This window comes from Pongo abelii, chromosome 23 (assembly GCF_028885655.2).
Source record: "Pongo abelii isolate AG06213 chromosome 23, NHGRI_mPonAbe1-v2.0_pri, whole genome shotgun sequence".
Taxonomy (NCBI): Eukaryota; Metazoa; Chordata; class Mammalia; order Primates; family Hominidae; genus Pongo; species Pongo abelii.
In genome coordinates this window covers 30,959,059-30,979,535 of record NC_085929.1, presented here as the reverse complement: position 1 = coordinate 30,979,535, position 20,477 = coordinate 30,959,059, and the positions used below count along the sequence as shown (strand labels likewise).

Genomic DNA, 20,477 nt, shown 5'->3' with positions numbered 1-20,477 from the left:
ACTTAGTGGAGAAGTCCGTGGATCTGAGAAGCCCCCAAGTTCCTCAAGGGCAATGGCAAAAGTGTCTATGAGACGGCAATGGTGGGGAGCAGTGAACTGGGCAGGAAGGAAAGAGGTGTGATCTACATCCACATGGGAGAAGCATGCTGCTGCACCATGAGAGAGAGTAATAGTCAAGCAGCAGCCCGGGGAGCCTGAGAGAGGCCACATGGACAGAACTTGAAGGCTAAGATGGGTCTCAGTCCCGTGACGGTCACATTTTATTTCTCAGCATGATTTTGTGTTTTCTCATTGATGGACACTGATGTAAGCATCAACATAATAATAATCCACACTAATTCCTTCAGTGCGAGACAGAGTGACCTTCTGAACAAAGGCCCCAGACAGGGAGAATGAGTCAGCTGTCCACACCAATAGGGAAATTCGATCAGGAGTTCCCCGCTATGGCTCCGTTGCTCACCCTCAGCAGCAGCCACCTGCTTATGTAGATGACACAGTGAGAGAGAATGAAACCAGGCCACAGGAAAGGTGCTGTGGAGTCTGTCTCCCAGGATCTCATTTCAGTGGCTCTGCTGCAACATGTGCGGTCACAGGGCAGTAATGACATGTTGACGGCTTCATGAATGTGCCGTAGCAGTGATCAGTCACTTTCTCCAGTGCCCTAGAGAACCGTGAGTGATTCTCCACCTGGCCTGGTCCATCTTGGCTGCCCTTTCAAAACCAGCTTCACAGCACAAGTACATACTTATTTTATTTTTTATGTTTTAATCTATTTTCATTGAGGTGAAATATACATATATAATTTACTATCTACAGTTTATAAGTGCATGGTTATTTTAAGACTTCTTTAAGACTCCATATAACACAAAAGTACATATAATTTTAAAAAAACTTTACATTCCTTTTTTCATCTTCTACCCTGAAGGAACTCTCCAAAGTTACTTTTCCTCCCCAACATCTAATAGTGTCTACAAGGAGCCCACACCATGTCTTCCTATAGGTCCATTGGACCGTCCCTCAGTACACTGAATAGGTTGGAGGAAGTTCACAGGTTTGTATCTTGTTTCCCTATGGGCTCCCACACAATGCAGTCCTCAAGGTTCCTGTCCTGTGCTAAATGGTAAAAATCAGCACAGAACCAATGCGGAACACTGAGGAAATCACAAACATAAGTGGCATATATTTTGTCATAAATCTATGACTCCAGGGCCCATCTTTTAGATGGTGAATAAGAATCCTTCCAAAGCCCCAACCAGACGTGTGGTGCTCATCTTAGGTGTTCATCTTTTTCTGGCCCCCAAAAACCTCTCAATCTCATTCGTTTTTTACCAATTACTTCATTTTATATCTAAAATTGCTCCTTTTGCTTTTTTTCACTTAGGAATCTATAAAAAGACACCATCATCTCATCCTGAATTATTTCCTCTGAAACATTAGTGTGCCTGTCTCTGGTGTTGCCTCAGTTTACCTTGCAATCCATTCTCCATTCTGCACCTGAAGAGCTCATAAACACCAGCTAAGGATTTACTATCTACAGTGACTCCATGTGGCCTCTGTGGACATGTGCACACTTCTCAGGATCTGTCCTCTTCATGATCTGTTTACATTATACCTTTCTGTCGTCTGGACACATCTAGAATCACTTCCCCTAATCCTGTCCCCGCTGAGATCTGCCATACCCAAGCCAAACACAAGTCATATTAATTAGTTAAATGAACAGCTGTTTTATCCCTATTCTTGGCAAATGCTATTACCAACACCTGCAATATTCTATCATCGCTCCTCCTTATAGCTCACCTCCATTAATACTAAAGATATCATATTAGATCTCTTATTAGGCCTCTAAGGTCAGGCATCTGTGACCTAAAGCTTTCCCATCACAAACCCTGTCTGGGGAGTAAACTCCATAGGTGTCCCCATGCAACTTTTAATTCTCCTCACACATCTGATGATGGTGAGTGGCAGAAACAGGAGGAGATGGAGCTCTAGAGGCAGCATTGAGAAAGTTGGCCTTTGGAAAACTACAGAAGGAAGTTGTGTTGTGGCATTACTGTTCCTGTGCTAGAAATGACAGCAAGGGGTCAATGCACACTGTAATGGTGCAAAGTCCCCTTAACTGATCACCACATAGAATTGAAAGACTGTTGGCAGAAAAGATGAGTAAGTGAACCATCTTTTAGCGACTCCAGGCATCCTTGTTTTTATCAGTTTCTCTATGAAATGAAATCAGAGGTTAAGTAAACATATCTAGACTTTCTGTTCTTTAGATTTACTATTAACAATCTATGTAATGCTTATCATTAAACAGATCCTAAAATACTTTAGAATTGGGCTGCACGTCAATATTAGTTGAATGAGAAATTCTGAACAGTCTTAACTGAATTTGTGGAGCACTGTTAGTACTCCCAACTTTAAAAAGGTCCTTTAGTTAAGAGCCCCTTCAAACGTCCAATAGTGTCCACAAGGAGCCCACATCATGCCTTCCTAGAGGTCCACTGGGCAATTCCTCAGCGCAGTGAATAGGTTGGAGGAGCTCACAGGTTTGTATCTCATTTCCCCGTGGGCCCCCACACAATGCAGTCCTCAAGGTTCCCGTCCTGTGATAAACAATACACATCAGCACAGTTCCCAGGCTTCAGCCCAGAAGTGGTGAGGGAGGCCATGTTATTTGACTTGTACCCAGGGAAGAGGAGAGGCTTGATGGTAAATGTATCACAAGATAACTCATAAAGATACAGAGGGAGAGATGTGGTATTTTTGGAGAGAAAATTGGAGAAGTCATGAGTAGACAAGTCCACCTCCAGCATTCAGGCAGGAAATTGGAGAGAGCTGATGGGGACAGGCTGAGAGCTGAGCCAGGGTGGGGTCACTCTGGGGAGTTTCTGTATCACTTCCCCATGGGTCTGGAGAACTGTGTGATTACCGCCGCTATCACAAGAATGACAGTAGTAGTTGACCTCATCTTCAGACTGCAGCCCAGAGATGGTCAGGGAGGCAGAGTTGGATGGAGCTGCTGGAGCCAGAGAACCAATGTGTAACACTGAAGGGTCTTCAATGCATAACACTGAAGGGTCTTTTGTTATCATTGTAGATTATGGCGGTGGGGGCACTGCCCAGGCGCTGATGGCACCAATGCACATATTTGCTCTCAATGCTACCACTGCTCCAGGTGCCGAAGATGGTGTTCTTTTGTCCCAGAGACCCTGACAGAGTGGGACTGAGTGAACACATCCTCCCACCAAGACCCTGAAAGAAGGGAACAACACAGAGAACAGAGAGGACAGATCAGGCCTGCTTCCCAGAGAGGAGGGAAAGGTCATCATCGCAGGTGACATCCAGGAGCTTCCCTTGAATTCTCTGCAGGCAGCCACCTGTGCAATGTGTGAAGAAAGGGAGGATGCATGGAACCCAGGCCACAGTGGAGATGCCCCAGGCTCTGCTGCCCGAGTCCATGGCCAGGACTGAGCCCACCATCACCTCTTATCCATCACACTGATTCTAAGGGTGGGAGGACTCCATGCAAATCTTCCCCATTTCTGGAGGCTGTGCAAGCCCCTCCTTTAACCTCAGTCTGAACTACAGCTGAGAAAAGGAAACACTGTAGAAGGAGAAAGACTTTCACCCCAGAGAGGGCACAGCAACACCTTCCTGAAGCAAGAAAAAGGGGGCTTTCAGCTGAGGAGCCCTAAGCAGGTGCTTAGCCCACAGCACCCTCTGGTAAATGTGGGAGTCATGTGGACTTCAGGCAGGCACTGGTTCCCAAGGCTCCGGCCCCCCACACCACCACCACCACCAAAATTTCCATCTTTTCAGATTGGCTTCTGTCATTTAGCAATATGCACGTAGCTTTCTGCATATTCTTTTGTGCCCCGGTACCTCCTTCTTACTGTAGAATAATACTTCATTCTATCGGTTACCAAGGCTTGTGGATCCATTTGCCTATTGAAGAACACATTGGTTGTTTTCAAGCTTTGACAATCATGATTAGAGTAGCTATAAGCATTTGGGTACAGGGTCTTGTGTGGCACATGTTGCTCATTTAGTTACATAGCTAGAAGTATATTCAGTTCAGCTAGGGTTCTGAATTGTAGGCTAAGAGTGTGTTCAGCTTTTTTAGAACCTGCCAACATGAGATCACCAATATTCTCATGTGTTGGAGAGATATGTCCTCACTCTGGAATATGCTAAGGCAAGGAGGGAGGTGACAGACAATTTTGTTAGAACGGTCTCTTTACACAAGAATGATGGATGTGGATTTTGTGTTTAAGGCTTGGATAAAGAGTCAGTGACCTCGAAATCACATGAAAGAATATGCAGAAAGCTTACTGTGCACTGTCCTAGAGTCATCTAGTTCCTGAATTTTGAGAAGCAAGTAATAGGTCACTCGGGCCTTCACTGGGGAAAGTGATGTTCAGAACCATGTCACCTCAGGTGCACACTGCAGGTGACAACAGTCTCAACCCAGCCATCCCCCATCCCACGCCTGCTGCAGCAACATTCTCCACACTCTCACATAAAAAGGGTTACCTGGGGCCAGGCGTGGTGGCTCACGCCTGTAATCCCAGCACTTTGAGAGGCCGAGGTGGGCAGATCATGAGGTCAAGAGATCGAGAACGAACACGGTGAAACCCCGTCGCTACTGAAAAAAAAAAAAAAAAAAAAAAAATTAGCCGGGCATCGTGGCACATGCCTATAGTCCCAGCTACTAGGGAGGCTAAGGCAGGAGAATCGCTTGAACCCAGGAGGTGGAGGTTGCAGTGAGTCAAGATCGCACCATTGCACTCCAGCCTGGGCAACAAGAGTGAAACTCCATCTCAAAAAAAAAAAAAAAAAAAAAGGATTATCTGTGCATTTACTCAGGTCTTCTTTAAGACCTGCATCTAAGCAATGTTTTATGACTTCTAGTGTGTAAAACAACAATTTTTGTCATACTTATCATTTCATGCTTTACGCTATTTTCAATGTATTGACTTTTCAACTACTGATGGTTCCTTACTGATATAGAGAATACAATTCCCATCTGCATCCCTGTACTGTATCCCAATGCTCATATATTAAAACTCTCAGACCAGCAGCATCTCTGAGTTACTTCTAGACTCTGGGCTGAGATGAACCCCAACCCACCCCTCTTGCCTTCTTCAATGTCAACCCTGAGAGATTTTACCCCTGAGCAAGGGATGTCTGCCTGTGAAATGTGAGCAAGGTAGGACTTTGTTAGATCTACTTGTCCGTGGGAGCTCCAGTGCTGTTGATGTGACAACAGATATCACCCCCTGAGCTAGATTTGGTCAGAGCCACCAGCAGGGGTGACTTCACTAGGGCAGGAGAGTAGAGGGGAGGTTTTTGTCTTACTTCCTCATGGGTCTGGAGCACTGTGTGAGTCTTAGAGTTGCCGTGCCATGTACCACAGTAATAGTCAGCCTCATCCTCAGGCTGGAGCCCAGAGATACGCAGAATCCCTGCATTGGCTGATGCATCATTGGAGCCAGAGAAGCGGCTGGGAACTCCAGAGCCTTGGCCCTTATCGGAGTCTGAGTGGTAGTACAGGAGATACCGGGGAGGGTTCCCTGGCTTTTGTTGGTACCAGCTTATCCAGAAGTCCCCAACACTGAAGCCACTGCTCAGTGTGCAGGTGAGTCTGGCTGATGCTCCAGAAGATGCAGAATGGGAAGATGGCTCAGTTGGCACAGGCTGGGAGAGGGAACCTGAAAACACAGACATCATGGGTGATAAGGCAGTGCCCAGGGTAAAGCTTCTCGTAGGTCTGAGCCAGAGGGGATGGTGTAGGTTGGACACTGAGACTCAGTTTATAAGGACTTTCCCTACCTGTGCAGTGAGAGAGGAGCACGAGAAGGAGAAGAGTCCAGCCCATAGTGGACACAGCCCCTGAGCCCTAACAGTAGGCCTGGGCTGCCCCAGGTCTCCTTTTCTTCTCCATCCTCTGCCAGAGGAGGGGCTGCTCATGCAAATATGTTTCCATCCAAGGACTGCCCAGCCCCTCCCTGAGCCCTGGGGCTGAAGCTCAGCTCACACTGCAGACTGAGGAGGAGGAAGGTTTGGTTTCCCCCTTGGGAGGGCCCTGGGAAGAAGCACCTGCCGAGACCATATCCAGGTCTCTGCTTAGGGGACTCTGCCAGGCCAGAGAGGACACAGCTCCTGAGTCCCCATCATTGAACACAGGGCACAGGTTCCTTGGAGTGAATGGTTCTTACTAAGCAGCTGTGTAGGGACCATAGGGCAGTCCTGCAGCATCCCCTGCTGGTTGCAAGGCACACACCTCCTGATATAGTGTGGATGTGTGTCCTCTCTCAATCTCCTGTTGAAACGTAATCCCCAATGTTGCATGTGGCACCTGGTGGGAGGTGGTTGGGTCATCAGAGAGGATTCCGCGAGGCTTGGTGCTGTCCTCATGACAGTGGGTGAGTTCTTGCAAGATCTGATTGTTCAGATGTGTGGAACCTCCCGCCTTACTCTCTTTCTTGCTCCCACTCTGCCATGAGAGATGTCTGCTCCCACTTCATGTTCCACCGAGTAAAATCCCCTTGAGATATCCTCAGAAGCCAAGCAACTGCAGGCACCATAACTCTTGTACAGCCTGCAGAACCATAAGCCAATTCAAACTCTTTTATTTGTAAATTTCCCAACCTCGAGTATTTCTTTGTAGCAATGCAAGAATGTTCTAACACATATACTTGGTAAATAAAGTATTGCTAAAAGATACCTGATAGTACAAAAGCAGCTGTGGAACTCAGTCATGGCCAGAGACTGGAAGGGTTTGGGGGGCTCAGGAGAAAACAGTGTGAAAGGAAAAGTAAATCTTGGGACCCCACTCAACCTGGGAACTGCTTAGAGCACACCTGCCTCCCATTCTATTGAAAGTCTCCCCTCTGCTCACTGAGATAAACACATACCTGATTGCCTCTTTTTGGAGAGGCTCATCAGAAGCGCAAAAGAATGCAACCATGTGTCTCTTATCTATCTAAGACTGGAAGCCCATTCCCTGCTTCAAGTTGTCCTGCCTTCACCTGGAGCCCCTTTCCAGACTGAACTGATGTACATCTTACATATTGATTGATGTCTCATGTCTCCCTAAAATGTATAAAACCAAGCTGTACCCCTACCACCTTGGACACATGTCGTCAGGATCTCCTGAGGCTGTGTCACAGATGTGCCTTCTCAACCTTGGCAAAATAAGCTTTCTGAGTTAACTGAGACCTGTGTCCAATTTTGGGGGTTCACAACAGGAAGAGTAGAAAATGTTTCAAACTTTATAGAGACTAGTTAAATGGTTGTGATCAAAATGCTGATGGTGTTATGAACAATGAATATAGGCTGTCAAAGTCTCAGATGGAAAGTGAGTAACTTATTGGGAACTGGGGCAAATATCTCCCACATTATGCCTTAGGAAAGAGTTTGGCTGAATTCTATTCATGTTCCAGGAATCTGTGGAAGTTGGAACTTCAGAACAATCAAGAGTATCTGGCAGAAGAAATTTCTAGGCAGAAAGAGTTCAAGATGTGGCCTGGCTGTGTCTAACAGCCAATACTCAGATGTGAGATCAAAGAAATTACTTTAATTTGGAATTTATATTTAAAAGGAAAGCAGAGCATAAAAGATTGAAAAATTTTCAGCTTGACTATGTGGTAGAAAATAACATCCTCTTTTCCTGAAAAGAATCCAAGTGGGCTGCAAAACAATCACTTGCTAGAGGTATTTGCATAACTAAAGAGGAGCCAAGTGTTGATAGCCAAGACAATGGGAAAAAGACCTCAAAGGTATTTCAGATATCTCTGAGGCCGCCTCTCACATTACAGGTCCTGAGCCTAGGTGAACTGAATGGCTTGCTGGGTCTGACCTAGGGCCCCACAGTCCTGTGCAGCCTCATGGCTGATTCAGCTCCAGCCTTGGCTCAAGAGGCTCCAGATACTGCTATGCGGCCAGGAGTTCGAGACCAGTCTAGGCAACATAGTGGAGCCTGTCTACACACACACACACACACACACACACACACACACACACACACACACACACACACACACACACACACACACACACACACACACACACACACACACACACACACACACACACACACACACACACACACACACACACACAGCCACGGCAGCATACACCTGTAGTCCCAGCTACGCGGGAGACTGAGGCAAGAGGATCATTTGAGCCCTGGAGGTTGAGGCTGCAATGAGCCGTGATGGCACCATGCAGTCCAGGCCAGGCAACAGAGCAAGATCTCATCTCTAAAAAAAAGAAAAAAAAGTATAGCCCATCACTAACCCATGTTATTGAAACTGCCTTTGCAAAAGTATAACTGAGGAAATTATGACAGTGAAAGAAATCAGAGGTAACTGACTCCATCTTGCTTCTAACCTTTAAGCTGTCCTCCTTCATTCCTGGGTGTAGGCTGAACTAACTTTGGGAAGGAACTCTGAAACAAAATTGGTAATAGCGCTTTCCCGAAAAGACCTCCTTCTTGCCTAGGGACCAGTCCGCATTTGCAGGACTAACAAATTAGCTACAAGGTTAAAAATTACCATTTAGGCCGGGTGCGGTGGCTCACGCCTGTAATCCCAGCACTTCGGGAGGCCGAGGCAGGCTGATCACAAGCTCAAGAGTTCGAAACCAGCCTGGTCAACATGGTGAAACCCCGTCACTACTAAGAACACAAAAATTAGCTGGGCATGGGGGCACATGCCCGTAATCCCAGCTACTTGGGAGGTTGAAGCAAAAGAATCATTTGAACCCGGGAGGCGGAGGTTGCAGCAAGCCGAGATTGCACCACTGCACTCCAGCCTGGGTGACAGAGCAAGACTCCGTCTGGGTGGGTGGGTGGGGGAATAAATTACAGTTTAGGGGTCATGCCGCCTCTGGCTCCAAGAGTCTGAACCTCCCCAAATTGCTCCTGGGGATAACATCACTGTCGTAAAACTTAAGATCAGGGCTGGAGATATTTGGCAGACCCTACACACCATGGATCAGCTGACACCACCCCGACTGCTAATCTGGTTCAACCAGTTCTGCCATCGCACCAGGAACAGAAGACAGCAAGAAAAACTCACTTCTACCGGCTGTGATTCCATTTTCAACCTGACCAATCAGCACTCCCCACTTCCCAAGCCCCTACTCACCAAATTACCTTTAAAAACTCTGATCCCCTTGGTCAGGCACCGAGGCTCATGTCAGTAATCCCTGCAGTTTGGTAGACCGAGGCAGGTGGATCACTTGAGGTCAGGAGTTCAAGACCAGCCAACACGGTGAAACCTCATCTCTACTAAAATCGCAATGATTAGCTAGGTGTGGTGGCACACGCCTGTAGTCCCAGCTGCTCGGGAGGCTGAGGCATGAAAATCACTTGAACGCAGGAGGTGGAGGTTGCAGTGAGCGTCTCAAAAAAAACAAAAAGCAAAAAACAAAAAACTGTGATCCCCGAATCCTTGGGGAGACTGACTTCAGTGATAATAAAACTCCGGTCGACTCTGCATGAATTACTCTTTGTCTACTGCAATTCCCGTCTTGATAAATAGGCTCTGTCTAGGCAGTTGGCAAGATGAACTCATGGTGCGGTTACATTACCTCTCTAAACCAGTGACAATTCCTGCTAAGCAGCGTTGTATCAGCCCACTCCTTATCTTCTTTTTTACTTTTTATTTATTTTCTTGAGACAGAATCTCGCTTTGTCGCCCAGGCTAGAGTACAGTGGCGTGATCTTGGCTTACTGCAGCCTCCACCTCCTGGGTTCAAGGGATTCTTCTGCCTCAGCCTCCCAAGTAGCTGGGACCACAGGTGCGTGCCACCACTCCCAGCTAATTTTTGTTTTGTTTTGAGACGTAGTTTTGCTCTTGTTGCCCAGGCTGGAGTGCAATGGCACAATCTTGGCTTACCGAAACCTCTGCCTCCAGGGTTCAAGCGATTCTCCTGCCTCAGCCTCCCAAGTGGCTGGGATTACAGGCGTGTGCCACCACACTCAACTGATTTTGTATGTTAGTAGAGTTGGGGGTTTCACTATGTTGGCCAGGCTGGTCTCGAATTCCCAACCTCAGGTGATCCACCTGCCTCGGCCTCCCATAGTGCTGGGATTAGAGGCAGGAGCCACCGCACCCGGTGACATTCCCTTTAAAGCTAAAAGAAGGCTCAATATAATTAAGAAACAATAAAACCACCTTCTGAGACTCCAAAACCACAAGAAGCGTGAACTTTGCTTTTCTAGATTTTAATCTCAAACTCTCTTTGGTACAAGGATGTGGTGCTGAGCTGGGGCTTACTGGGTGCAAGCTCCCTGCCAGGGGTTCAGCCCAGAGTGTTAGAAGCTGGTCTAGTAATTGGTATTGGTTTTGCGAGGTAAATATAAGATTTTTAAAATTTATTTGTTGAGACAGGGTCTCGCTCTGACACCCAGACTGGAGTGAAGTGGCACCATCACAGCTCACTGCAGCCTTGATCTCCTGGGCTCAAGCAATCCTCACACCTCAGCCTCCTGAGTAGCCGGGACCACAGGCATGTGCTGCCATGCCCAGCTAATTTTCTTTTAATATTTTTTTGTAGAAATGGGGACTCACCATTTTGCCCAGGGTGGTCTCGAGCTCCTGGGCCTCCCAAAGTGCTGGGATTATAAGCACGAGCCACCATGCCCAGTGAGATTTGATTTTTTCTTTTCTTTTTTTTTTTTTTTTTAAAGACGGAGTCTTGCTCTGTCGCCAGGCTGGAGTACAGTGATGCGATCTTGGCTCACTGCAACCTCCGCCTCCTGGGTTCAAGCAATAGTCCTGCCTCAGCCTCCAAGTAGCTAGGACTACAGGCGCGCAACCACCACGCCCAGCTAATTTTTGTATTTTTAGTAGATTCAGGGTTTCAGGGTCTCACCATGTTGGCCATTATGGTCTCGAACTCCTGATCTCATGATCCACCCACCTTGGCCTCCCAAAGTGCTGGATTACAGGTGTGAGCAATCGCGCCCGGCCAAGAACGTACATATTTTGATTGTGTTCCTCTGCCTCTGTCCTTCCCACCAAAGGCGCCTGTTTTCCCCCTGGGAGAGCCAAGCTCCCCACTACCCACATCTGTAAGAAGCAGGCTCTGAAAATCAAAGTGGTTTCCAAACCCCAGTCTCTGAGGAACACTTAATCCAGGTGTCTCCTGGGAGCCATGCTCTACTCCAATCCCCTCTCAGACACACCACTGCTTTTACAGGATCCCATGTGCCAGAAACCCGGGAAGATGGGCAGAAAGAGGCATAACCTCCAGGCTGCCCTACCACTCCTGCAGAGCACAGTCAAATCCCAGATGATGAGAACCATGACCATTTCTTGAAAAGGGATACTGAAGTTGGAGGTTGGCGCACAGTTCTTGGGAACTACCAAGACTGTCTGGGAGTCTCCTAGCTCTGGGACTATATGGGACATCTGTCTCATTACTGCCCTGCCTGGCACACCTCCCTGTCCCCTAATACGCAGTATTTCCAAGTGGCCTGGAGAGAGCAGGAGAATGACAAAGACCACTAGGCAGTCACTGCAAGCCACGCATAACCATTTCAACCCTTAAGGCTAAGAGTCAAGAGTGTTATCTGCACAAGCCTGTCAATTAAAGATGCTGGGAAGACCGATGGATGGATCAAGCCTTCTGGAAGGATGAGAAGGGGCCTGAGCCTGACCTGACCCTGTGATGAGAGGGGGAGGAAGGAAGAACTCATCAAATTTAACACCCAGCATGGAGTTTGGGGAATGCTTAAGAGAGGCTGGCAGCTACAGCCTGCTCCAGGCCTCCCATGGCCACCAGCGCCTGCAGAACAAAGGTCAATAGTGTTCACTGCATTGATTTCAGATGCTTAAAAACAAAGAAACTCCAGATACAGCAAGGGAAGGAGAGATCACTTAGCACCATGATGAAACCAATCACTCTTTCTCCTTGAGTAGGTTAAGTCCATGGCCAAAGCCATCAGGATGGCTGGAGCAACATAACAATGAGATGAAGCCAGGGGCTGGGAAAGCTAATGCCTGCCTGCATTGCAGGCAAGAGCACAGCACATTCAGGAAGAAATAAAAGACTCCATGGGCCTGGGGCACCCTGGCCCCAGCCAATCCCTCCCTGTCCCTATCCAGGTCCTTCCCTGTGCCTTCCCCCCCCACCCCCCCACCGCCTCTTCCCACACAGACTAGTTCTGCCCAGGCTCATACCCACCTGGCTGCCTCTTTGGCCCCTGCATGGCTAGTCTTGACTGCTACTGGTGGGGCTGTCACCACCAGACATCTGACCTTGGTCACCAGGGGCACAGGCTCAGGGAGAGAAAAGTGGGAACAGTTCTGATCAACCCCCTTCGCCCCCATGCAGCATTTAGTACCTTTCCATCGCATCTCCACTCATGTGATCTGACTTGAGCCTCATGAGCCCTTTGTGGGGAGGTAGAAACGGAGGCTCACAGAGATGAAATCTATCATCACACCACAGTCAGTAGATGAGCCAGGAAGAGAACTTCTAGCTCTCTGTGCAGGGGACTTTTCATCTCCAACCCCCAACCGCCACCCATTCTATACTCAGAATCAGGAACCGGTCCCATCCATCTGCTTTTCTATCAAACACATTTTCCTTTTCAGCCCTCAAAGCAGGCCCAGGCTATCTCAGACCAGCCATCCCATACATCCTTCTGGCTTTAGAGAGCTGACCTGTTCACCACCACTCCACAGATAAAATGCTGAAGGGCAGAAAACAGAACGGAATCCAAGTCCAGGGGAAGATGGGCTCCAGAGTTCCCACGGCAGCTTCTTCTGCTAGACACACATGCCCCTGGCATCAGCCATTCCTAGACCACTTGCACGATTTCCACTATATTTGATAATACTTGTACTATTATTACTACCATTTCTATTAAACAGATTCATTTCAGCCAGGCACGGTGGCTCACGCCTGTAATCCCAGCACTTTGGGAGGCCAAGGCGGGCAGACTGCCTGAGCTCAGGAGTTCGAGACACCGTGGTCAACATGGTGAAACCCGTCTCTACTAAAATAAAAAATTACCTGGGCGTGGTGGCGGGCACCTGTAATCCCAGATACTCGGGAGGCTGAAATTGAGAATTGCTTGAGCCCCAGAGAGGTTGCAGTGAGATAAGACTGCGCCACTGCACTCCAACTTCAGCTACAGAGTGAAATTCCGCCTCAAAATAAATAAATAAATAAATAAATAAATAAATAGATTGATTCTTGTGACTTCATATGTTTAAAGTGATGCTTTATATCACTACCACACATGGAAAAAAAATCAGTACCACTGACCATTAACCAGGAAAGAATCCTAAAAATAAATGAAACAAAAGCAAAAACAACCTAAGCTCTAGTCAGGCACTGTTCCCCACTTTGAGGACCTGAGCCATAGGTCTGCTCTTTATTACGAAAGGAAGATTAGCAAGCATTTAAAAGGTGTTAAAGGCAGACTAGCACCAATCTGAAACTTTCCTCTAAAAGAAATCACAAGGATTCGCAGAGAACTGAAAAGGGAGGAACTTTCTCACTAGGAGACTCAATGTTATTTCATGTTTAACCACCTCATGTCATTTCACTGGGAAGTCATTCTGTGCTGTGGAAACATCTTGTTACTCTACATTACAGCAAGGAGGGATGAGAGGAATGGGGGACAACCTACCACAAAGGCAATTCATGCCAGCTTCTCAAAGACCCCCTATTCACTGCCTACCATCACCCCAGGTAAGTTCAGCCTGTGGGCAAGTCCAAGGGCTGCTGATCACCTCCAAGTGTCTCTGTCTCCACTGCCCGTGTCTTACAGGGTGCAGTATTAACCACTCCAAAACTCCTCTGGAAATTAGGATCCGGCAGGGTCACTGGAAGCTACCCCAAATCCTGGCAACATCTCTGTGGGCAGTCAGCTTCCATACTCCCCTCCCCTCATTGCTGGAGGCTCTGCCATGCACCCTGGCAGAACTGGGTGGCTTTGTGCCAACGACCTGCCTGGGTTGCTCCTTGACATCTGGTGGATGTCAGACCTGCAACTGAGGGTTGCAGTCCAAAAAGCTTCCCCAGAACCTCCTTTGCCCACCCCAACACTCACACTTCTCACCACAAAGGTCGTCCCAAATGTTTCTGAAATAGCTAGATAAAACTATTTTCAACACCCAAGAGCACACAAAAGAGAAAATTCAAAAAAGATGAAGAGACAAAGACAGAAAAGCCTTAAGTTACCCCTGGCGGTGAGGCGAGGGGGTGGGTGGGAAGTGAGCAGCCTCCAAACTTGCTCCTCACCTGCCGGCACCCAGCACAGAGCAAGCAGATCGCTGCCAGGCAGGCACCTCGGGCTCAGCCAAGTTGCAGAGAAGACAAGGGCAACACCAGCGCACTGAGCCGCTCGGGCTGGATCAACGCTATCCACGGCTGCAGGCTTCGGGAAAGGGGCCGCAGTCTGCAAAGGCAGGGTCTGGGGACGACAGCCTTGGGGTCCCTCTGTCAGGGATCCACCTCGATGGGTCCTCCTAGTCGCCCTCCTATTCTGCCAAGATCCTGCCCAGGTTCCCTTGCACCAGTCAGTGTCTGGGGCAAAGCTCTGAACTCTCTCCCCGCGACGTTACCTGGAGGGGAGGCTTTTTTCCAACCAACACCTACTGGAGAAGTCCACCCCAAAGTAAACTGGAATTTGGCAGAAGAGCGGAGGAAAGAGGCAGGCGGCGCTGACAGGGTTTATCTTTTCTCTTTATTCTGTCTCCGGGATTTGTGCAGGAGTCAGATGAGCACCTTGGCGGCGCGGATCCCTGCCTTCCAGCAATGCCTCTTCCCTGCGGGCTGGGACTTAGCGAGGCCAAGGGCGGTGTCCGACCCATCGCGCGTCCCCACTGCCCCCGTTCCGCACCCTGCCCCTGCGCCCAGGCCCCCGGCCTCTGCCTCGCAGGGCCGGGCCCCGCCCCACCTAGGTACGCCCCGGGAGTCAGGTGACCGCGCGCTCCCCCAACTCCCTGCTGGGGACCTTCAGCGTCTCCTCAGGTCCCACGGCGCAACCTCCATCCGCTCCCCCCGGCGCTGGCATTTGCGAGGCTCGCTCCGGGCGCTGCCCGAGCCGGCAGCTCCCGGCTCCCACTCGTGCCACCGCAACGGGACCCACCCCGGCCCAGCCTCCCGCGCCCCAACCTCGGCCACTCGGATGGTGGAGGGCGTGGGGCGCAGGTACCGGGCAGAAGCGGACAGCGCTCCCGCGACCCCCGCTGCCCGGCTCCCAGGCGCCCTCCCGGCCCCAGCCTCACCCGGCCTCCCCTTGTCCGCTCCTGCTCCGGCCCCGCCCGCACCCCAGTCGGGGGCCCAGGGCTCTCTCCCCAGGCAGAGGCGTCTGCCGCCCTCCCCGCCCGGCCGGGATACTTCCCCGGTTCTGTCACTGTCTTTAAAATGGAGAGAGAGGCCACGCGCCGTGGCTCACGCCTGTAATCCCAGCACTTTGGGAGGCCGAAGCGGACAGACCACGAGGTCAGTAGATCCAGACCACCCTGGCTAACAGGGCGAAACCCCGTCTCTACTAAAAATACAAAAAAAATTAGCCGGGCGTGGTGGCAGGCGCCTGTAATCCCTACTCGGGAGGCTGGGCGGGAGAAGGGCGTGAACCCCGGAGGCGAAGCTTGCAGTGAGCCGAGATCGAACCACTGCACTCCAGCCTGGGCAACACAGCGAGACTCGTCTAAAACACAAACAAAAACCAAAAAACGGAGAGAAAACAGGCACCGAGAGGAAACGCACGTCCTCAGTCCAAAGGAAACTGCCTGCGTGCGGTCCCCTCCTGGTCGCCCCAAACTTACAGGGGGCACCAGAGCCCGGCGCCCGCCTGGACCCCGGTCGCATCTTCCGGGCCCTAGTCCTGGTGCGGGGGCGTGTGGACGGAGCGGAATGAGGCGGGATTCTGCCCCCAGCCTCCCCAGAGTCCGAGGAAAGATGGCCAAGCAGGGCTGCAGAGCGGGCTGGGGTCGGCTCCCCAAGAATACTGACTCTCCCGGCCCTGGGAGTTTGACTCCACACAGGTTGGACGACCAACTTAACTTCACTGCGACCCCGCTTCCTCCTGGCGGGCCGGGCGCTCCCACTCCACCCTCCCCGCTCCCCCCCCCAACCCCCACCCCCGGCCTGACCACTGCGCACTCACCACGGGATCCCTCCCGCCCCTGCATGTCCCGGGCGCAAGCCTCATTGGTTCAAGCAACTGCCCTATGTATTGGTCAGGCACAGTGGCTCAGGCCTGTAATCCCAACACTCTGGTAGGCCGAGGTGGGCAGATCACTTGAGGTCAGGAGTTCCAGACCAGCCTGAACAAATTAACATGGTGAAACCCCTTCTCTACTAAAAATATAAAAATTAGCTGGGCGTCGGGCATGGCGGCATTTGTCTGTAATCCCAGCTACACAGGCAATACCAACACTTTGGGAGGCTGAGGTAGGCAGATCACGAGGTCAGGAGATCGAGACCAGCCTGGCCAAAATGGTGAAACCCCCTCTCTACTAAAAATACAAAAATTAGCCAGATGTAGTGGCGGGCGCCTGTAGTCCCAGCTACTCTGGAGGCTGACGCAGGAGAATCACTTGAACCCGGGAGGCAGAGGTTGCAGTGAGCTGAGATCGAGATCTTGCCACTGCACTCAGAGCGAGACTCCGTCTCAAAAAAAAAAAACCTATGTATCAGTTTTGTACTATTATTAATTTTGTAAATAAAATAAAAAGACAAGTAAATGTTAATGCATGCGAAAGCACCCTGAAAGTCATCTGTAAGTGGCCTTGTTCGCTGTGCTGTTGGAGTTCATGTCCTCGCAGTGACTGTTGTCACCTCTGCCACTCACTGGGAAACCAGATAACCCAGCTTGACAAACATGAGAACGAGTACCTGAGGCTTTCCGTTCCCATCTGCAGAACTTCTCTGGCTCTCCGCTTTTCCTCCTGACTTGTGTCTGTTTGCTGTTTGCAAGAGGTTTTAGAAAGACTAGGCCGGGTGCAGTGGCTCATGTCTGTAATCCCAGAACTTTGGAAGGCCGAGGCAGGCGGATCAGTTGAAGTCGGGAGTTCAAGAATAACCTGGCCAACATGGTGAAACCCCGTCTCTACTAAAAATACAAGTTAGCCAGGCGGGATGGCGCGTGCCTGTAATCCCAGCTACTCGGGAGGCTGACACAGGAGAATCGCTTGAACCCGGGAGGCAGAGGTTGCAGTGAGCCAAGATTGAGCCACTGCACTCCAGCCTGGGCGATAGAGCGAGACTCCATCACCCACCCAACAACAACAAAAAAAACTTGGCGGGATGGGGGGGAATTAACTGAGTCATTTTCTCCACCGTAGACGTCGCCTCCCAGACCGAGGTTGCAATGAGCCGAGATTGTGTCACTGCACTCCAGCCTGGTGACAGAGCAAGACTGTCTCGAAAAAAAAAAATGTTGCCTCTGAGAGAGGGCTTCCTTGACCACTCACCTACACGGCACACCCTCAGTGGTTCTGCACCTAGCCGCTGGCTTGTTTCCTTCATGTTAATTATTCCAGGTTGAAGTTTGGGGGTTTTTTGTTGTTGCTGATTTGTCTGTGTGCTTGTTTTTTTGGTCTATTTGCCCCCCGGCCCTTGATGGAATGTAAACTCCATGAAGGCAGACCAGGTGCACACCTTAGTCATCACCATCATCTCCCCAGCCCACACTCAGGATGGTGTCTGCTCTACGCTAGCCCTCAATAAATATGATGGAAAGCAAAGAAGGGGAAAGAATGAGAGGAGGAAGAGAGAAAAGGAGGATTTTGTGTTCTGGAGCCTGAGCTTCCTCTGCCCCAGAAAAACTTTCCCAGGCTTTTGACTTGAAAGAATTGGATTGGCTGGAGGGGAGGGGAGGGCAGAACAGCGAGGTCTCAGTGATGGAGACCTACCCTCAGCCCGGACACCAGAGGCATAAACTCAGATGGGCGTATAAAGGATGCTCATATCCAGTCTCATACCACCAGCCTGCCAAGGAAAGGCATCAAAGCAGCGTCTCAACTCGAAGGTCTCTTTTAGGGAACCCAAGGCTTTTAAACAACTCTAGGGAGGGGAAGGCTCTAAAAATACTGTATTTCATGCCAATCCAAGAGGGTGGGATAAAGTCATATTTTTATTTATTTATATTGAGACATGATCTCACTCAGGTCACCCAGGCTGGAGTGCAGTGGCACGATCACGGCTCACTGCAGCCTTGGCCTCCTGGGCTCAAGCAATGCTCCTGCTTTAAGTCTCCAAGAATTCCAGAATAGCTGGGACTACAGGCACGTGCTACCACATGCAGCTAATTTTTTTTTTTTTTAAGAGAGAGAGATGGTCTCAATTTGTTGCCCAGGTTGGTCTTGAACTCCTAGCTTTAAGCGATCCTTCTCAGCCTCCCAAAGCACTAGGATTACAGCTGTGAGCCACTGCGTTTAGCCCATATTTTTATTTTATTCATTTATTTTTATTTTTTTGAGATGGAGTTTCACTCTTGTCACCCAGGCTGGAGTGCAATGGTATAATCTTGGCTCACTGCAACCTCCACCTCCTGGGTTTAAGCGTTTCTCCCGCCTCACCCTCCTGAGTAGCTGGGATTACAGGCACCTGCCAACACGCCCAGCTAGTTTTTGTATTTTTAGTAGAGACGGGGTTTCACCACATTGGCCAGGCTGGTCTCAAACTCATGACCTCAGGTGGTCTGCCTGCCTCGGCCTCCCAAAGTGCTGGGATTACAGGCAAGCCACCACACCTAACTCATATTTTTAAAAGACTTTTTAGAAAAATGAATGTAACTTGTTTCAAATTCAAGAGTGGGAGGTCAAATCATCACCTATTAACCAAGCCTGGCTCCTGACCAAGTGGTGACCTGTAGAGGTCTCCTCTCAAGTAACAAGAAGGAGAAGGATCCCAATACTCACCCGGGTTGTGGAGGAAACCAGGTAACATGGGTGGAAGGACCCAACACCTAGTACCGCCTTCCCGACCCTGAGCTGTAGAGACTTGCGCTACACAGGGCTGGTTGCACGGGCAGCTGCCACAGCCTCCCTGGCCCAGGCCTTCTCACCTGCCTGTCAGAAACTGCTGGGAATGCTGTGGGGTCAGGAGGAGCAGGAGAGAAGGGAGGGAGGAAAGCCATGGCCCCAGGGAGTCATCGCACCCATCCCTGGAGTAGCCATGGCCCTTCTGCGCTGTGTCTGAGACTTCTCAGAGACCACATCAGTCACTGCCTCTTCCTTGTCTTAAGGGGATTTGGGGAACAGGCCAGGAGCTGACACTGAGGCCCAGGCATTTTCCCAGTCCATACTCTCAACATCTTCCTGCCTTCAGCGTTTCTCTGACATCTACCATTCCAGGATGGCTTTCCTGTTTTTGAAAACGTCCCCATATCTCTTCTAACTTTTCTCTACTTAACATTTTTCTTTAAATGGACTTAATTTTTAAATTAAATTAATATTTTTAAAGACCTTGTGTTATTTATTTTTAAAATTTAAAAAAAATTGTTTTTCGAAACGGAGTCTCACTCAGTCGCCCAGGCTGGAGTGCAGTGGCGCAATCTTGGCTCACTGCAACCTCTGCCTCCCAGGTTCAAGCGATTATCAGTCCCAGGCCACTACACCCAGGTAATTTTCATATTTTTTGTAGAGTCAGGGTTTCACCATATTGGCCAGGCTGTTCTCTAACTCCTGGCCTCAAGCAATTCACCTATCCCAAAGTGCTGGGATTACAGGCATGAGCCACAGTGTCCAGCCAAGACTTTATGTTCTCATCATAAATGGATATAATCATTTCTCATAAATAGAAGGTAAAGTAAATATAAGCCAGACATGGTGGCTTGTGCCTGTAGTCCCAGCTACTCATGAGGCTAAGGCAGAAGGACTGCCTGAGCCCAAGAGTTTGAGCCCAACCGGGGAAACACAGCAAGACTCTGTCTCTCTCTTTTTTTGTTGTTTTTTTAAAAAAGGAAATATAATACCCTACTCCTTAAGTGTGAACAGTATCGTGTGGATGGAAGAAAATAAAGAATAACAGCCAGGCATGGTGGTTCATGCCTGTAATCCCAGCACTTTGGGAGGCCGAGGCAGGCAGATCACCTGAGGTCAGGAGTTCAAGACCAGCCTGGCCAACATGGCGAAACCTTGTCTCTACTAAAATTATTAAAAAATAGCTGGGCGTGGTCGCGGGCACCTGTAATCCCAGCTACTCAGGAGGCTGAGGCAGGAGAATTGCTTGAACCTGGGAGGCGGAGGTCTCAGTGAGCCGAGATCGCGAGATCATGTCACTGCACTCTAGCCTGGGCGACAGGGCGAGACTCTGTCTCAAAAAAAAAAAAAAAAAAAAAAAAGAAGGAACACGAACATCATCCTCCTTTCCAGATGAATAAACTGAGACCTAGAAGGCTAATTCTTCTGTTCAGGATAGCATAGCTACTAAGAAGCAGAGCTGAGACCCAGACACAAATGGTCCTGTGGACACTGACTTCCATAAAATCCAAAATGAAGAGG

At 49.5% G+C, this 20,477-nt stretch overlaps 1 protein-coding gene and 1 long non-coding RNA gene across 2 annotated transcripts; both read right to left on the bottom strand.

Moving 5' to 3' along the window:
* Nucleotides 1–748: 748 nt before the first annotated feature.
* LOC134761163 (uncharacterized) lies at nt 749–5,697 on the bottom strand. The gene is made up of 3 exons (XR_010139445.1): nt 5,585–5,697; nt 4,528–4,639; nt 749–3,371 (listed from the first exon to the last, which is right to left on the bottom strand). It is a non-coding gene; the product is annotated as an uncharacterized LOC134761163 (long non-coding RNA).
* Nucleotides 5,698–12,162: 6,465 nt separating this feature from the next.
* Nucleotides 12,163–17,235, bottom strand: LOC134761189 (uncharacterized; the record flags this gene model as incomplete). The annotated part of the gene is made up of 3 exons (XM_063722942.1): nt 12,163–13,016; nt 15,000–15,559; nt 17,121–17,235. Coding segments are annotated over 3 exons (912 nt in total), but the record flags the coding sequence as incomplete, so codon positions are not given.
* Between the last annotated feature and the right edge of the window lie 3,242 nt (nt 17,236–20,477).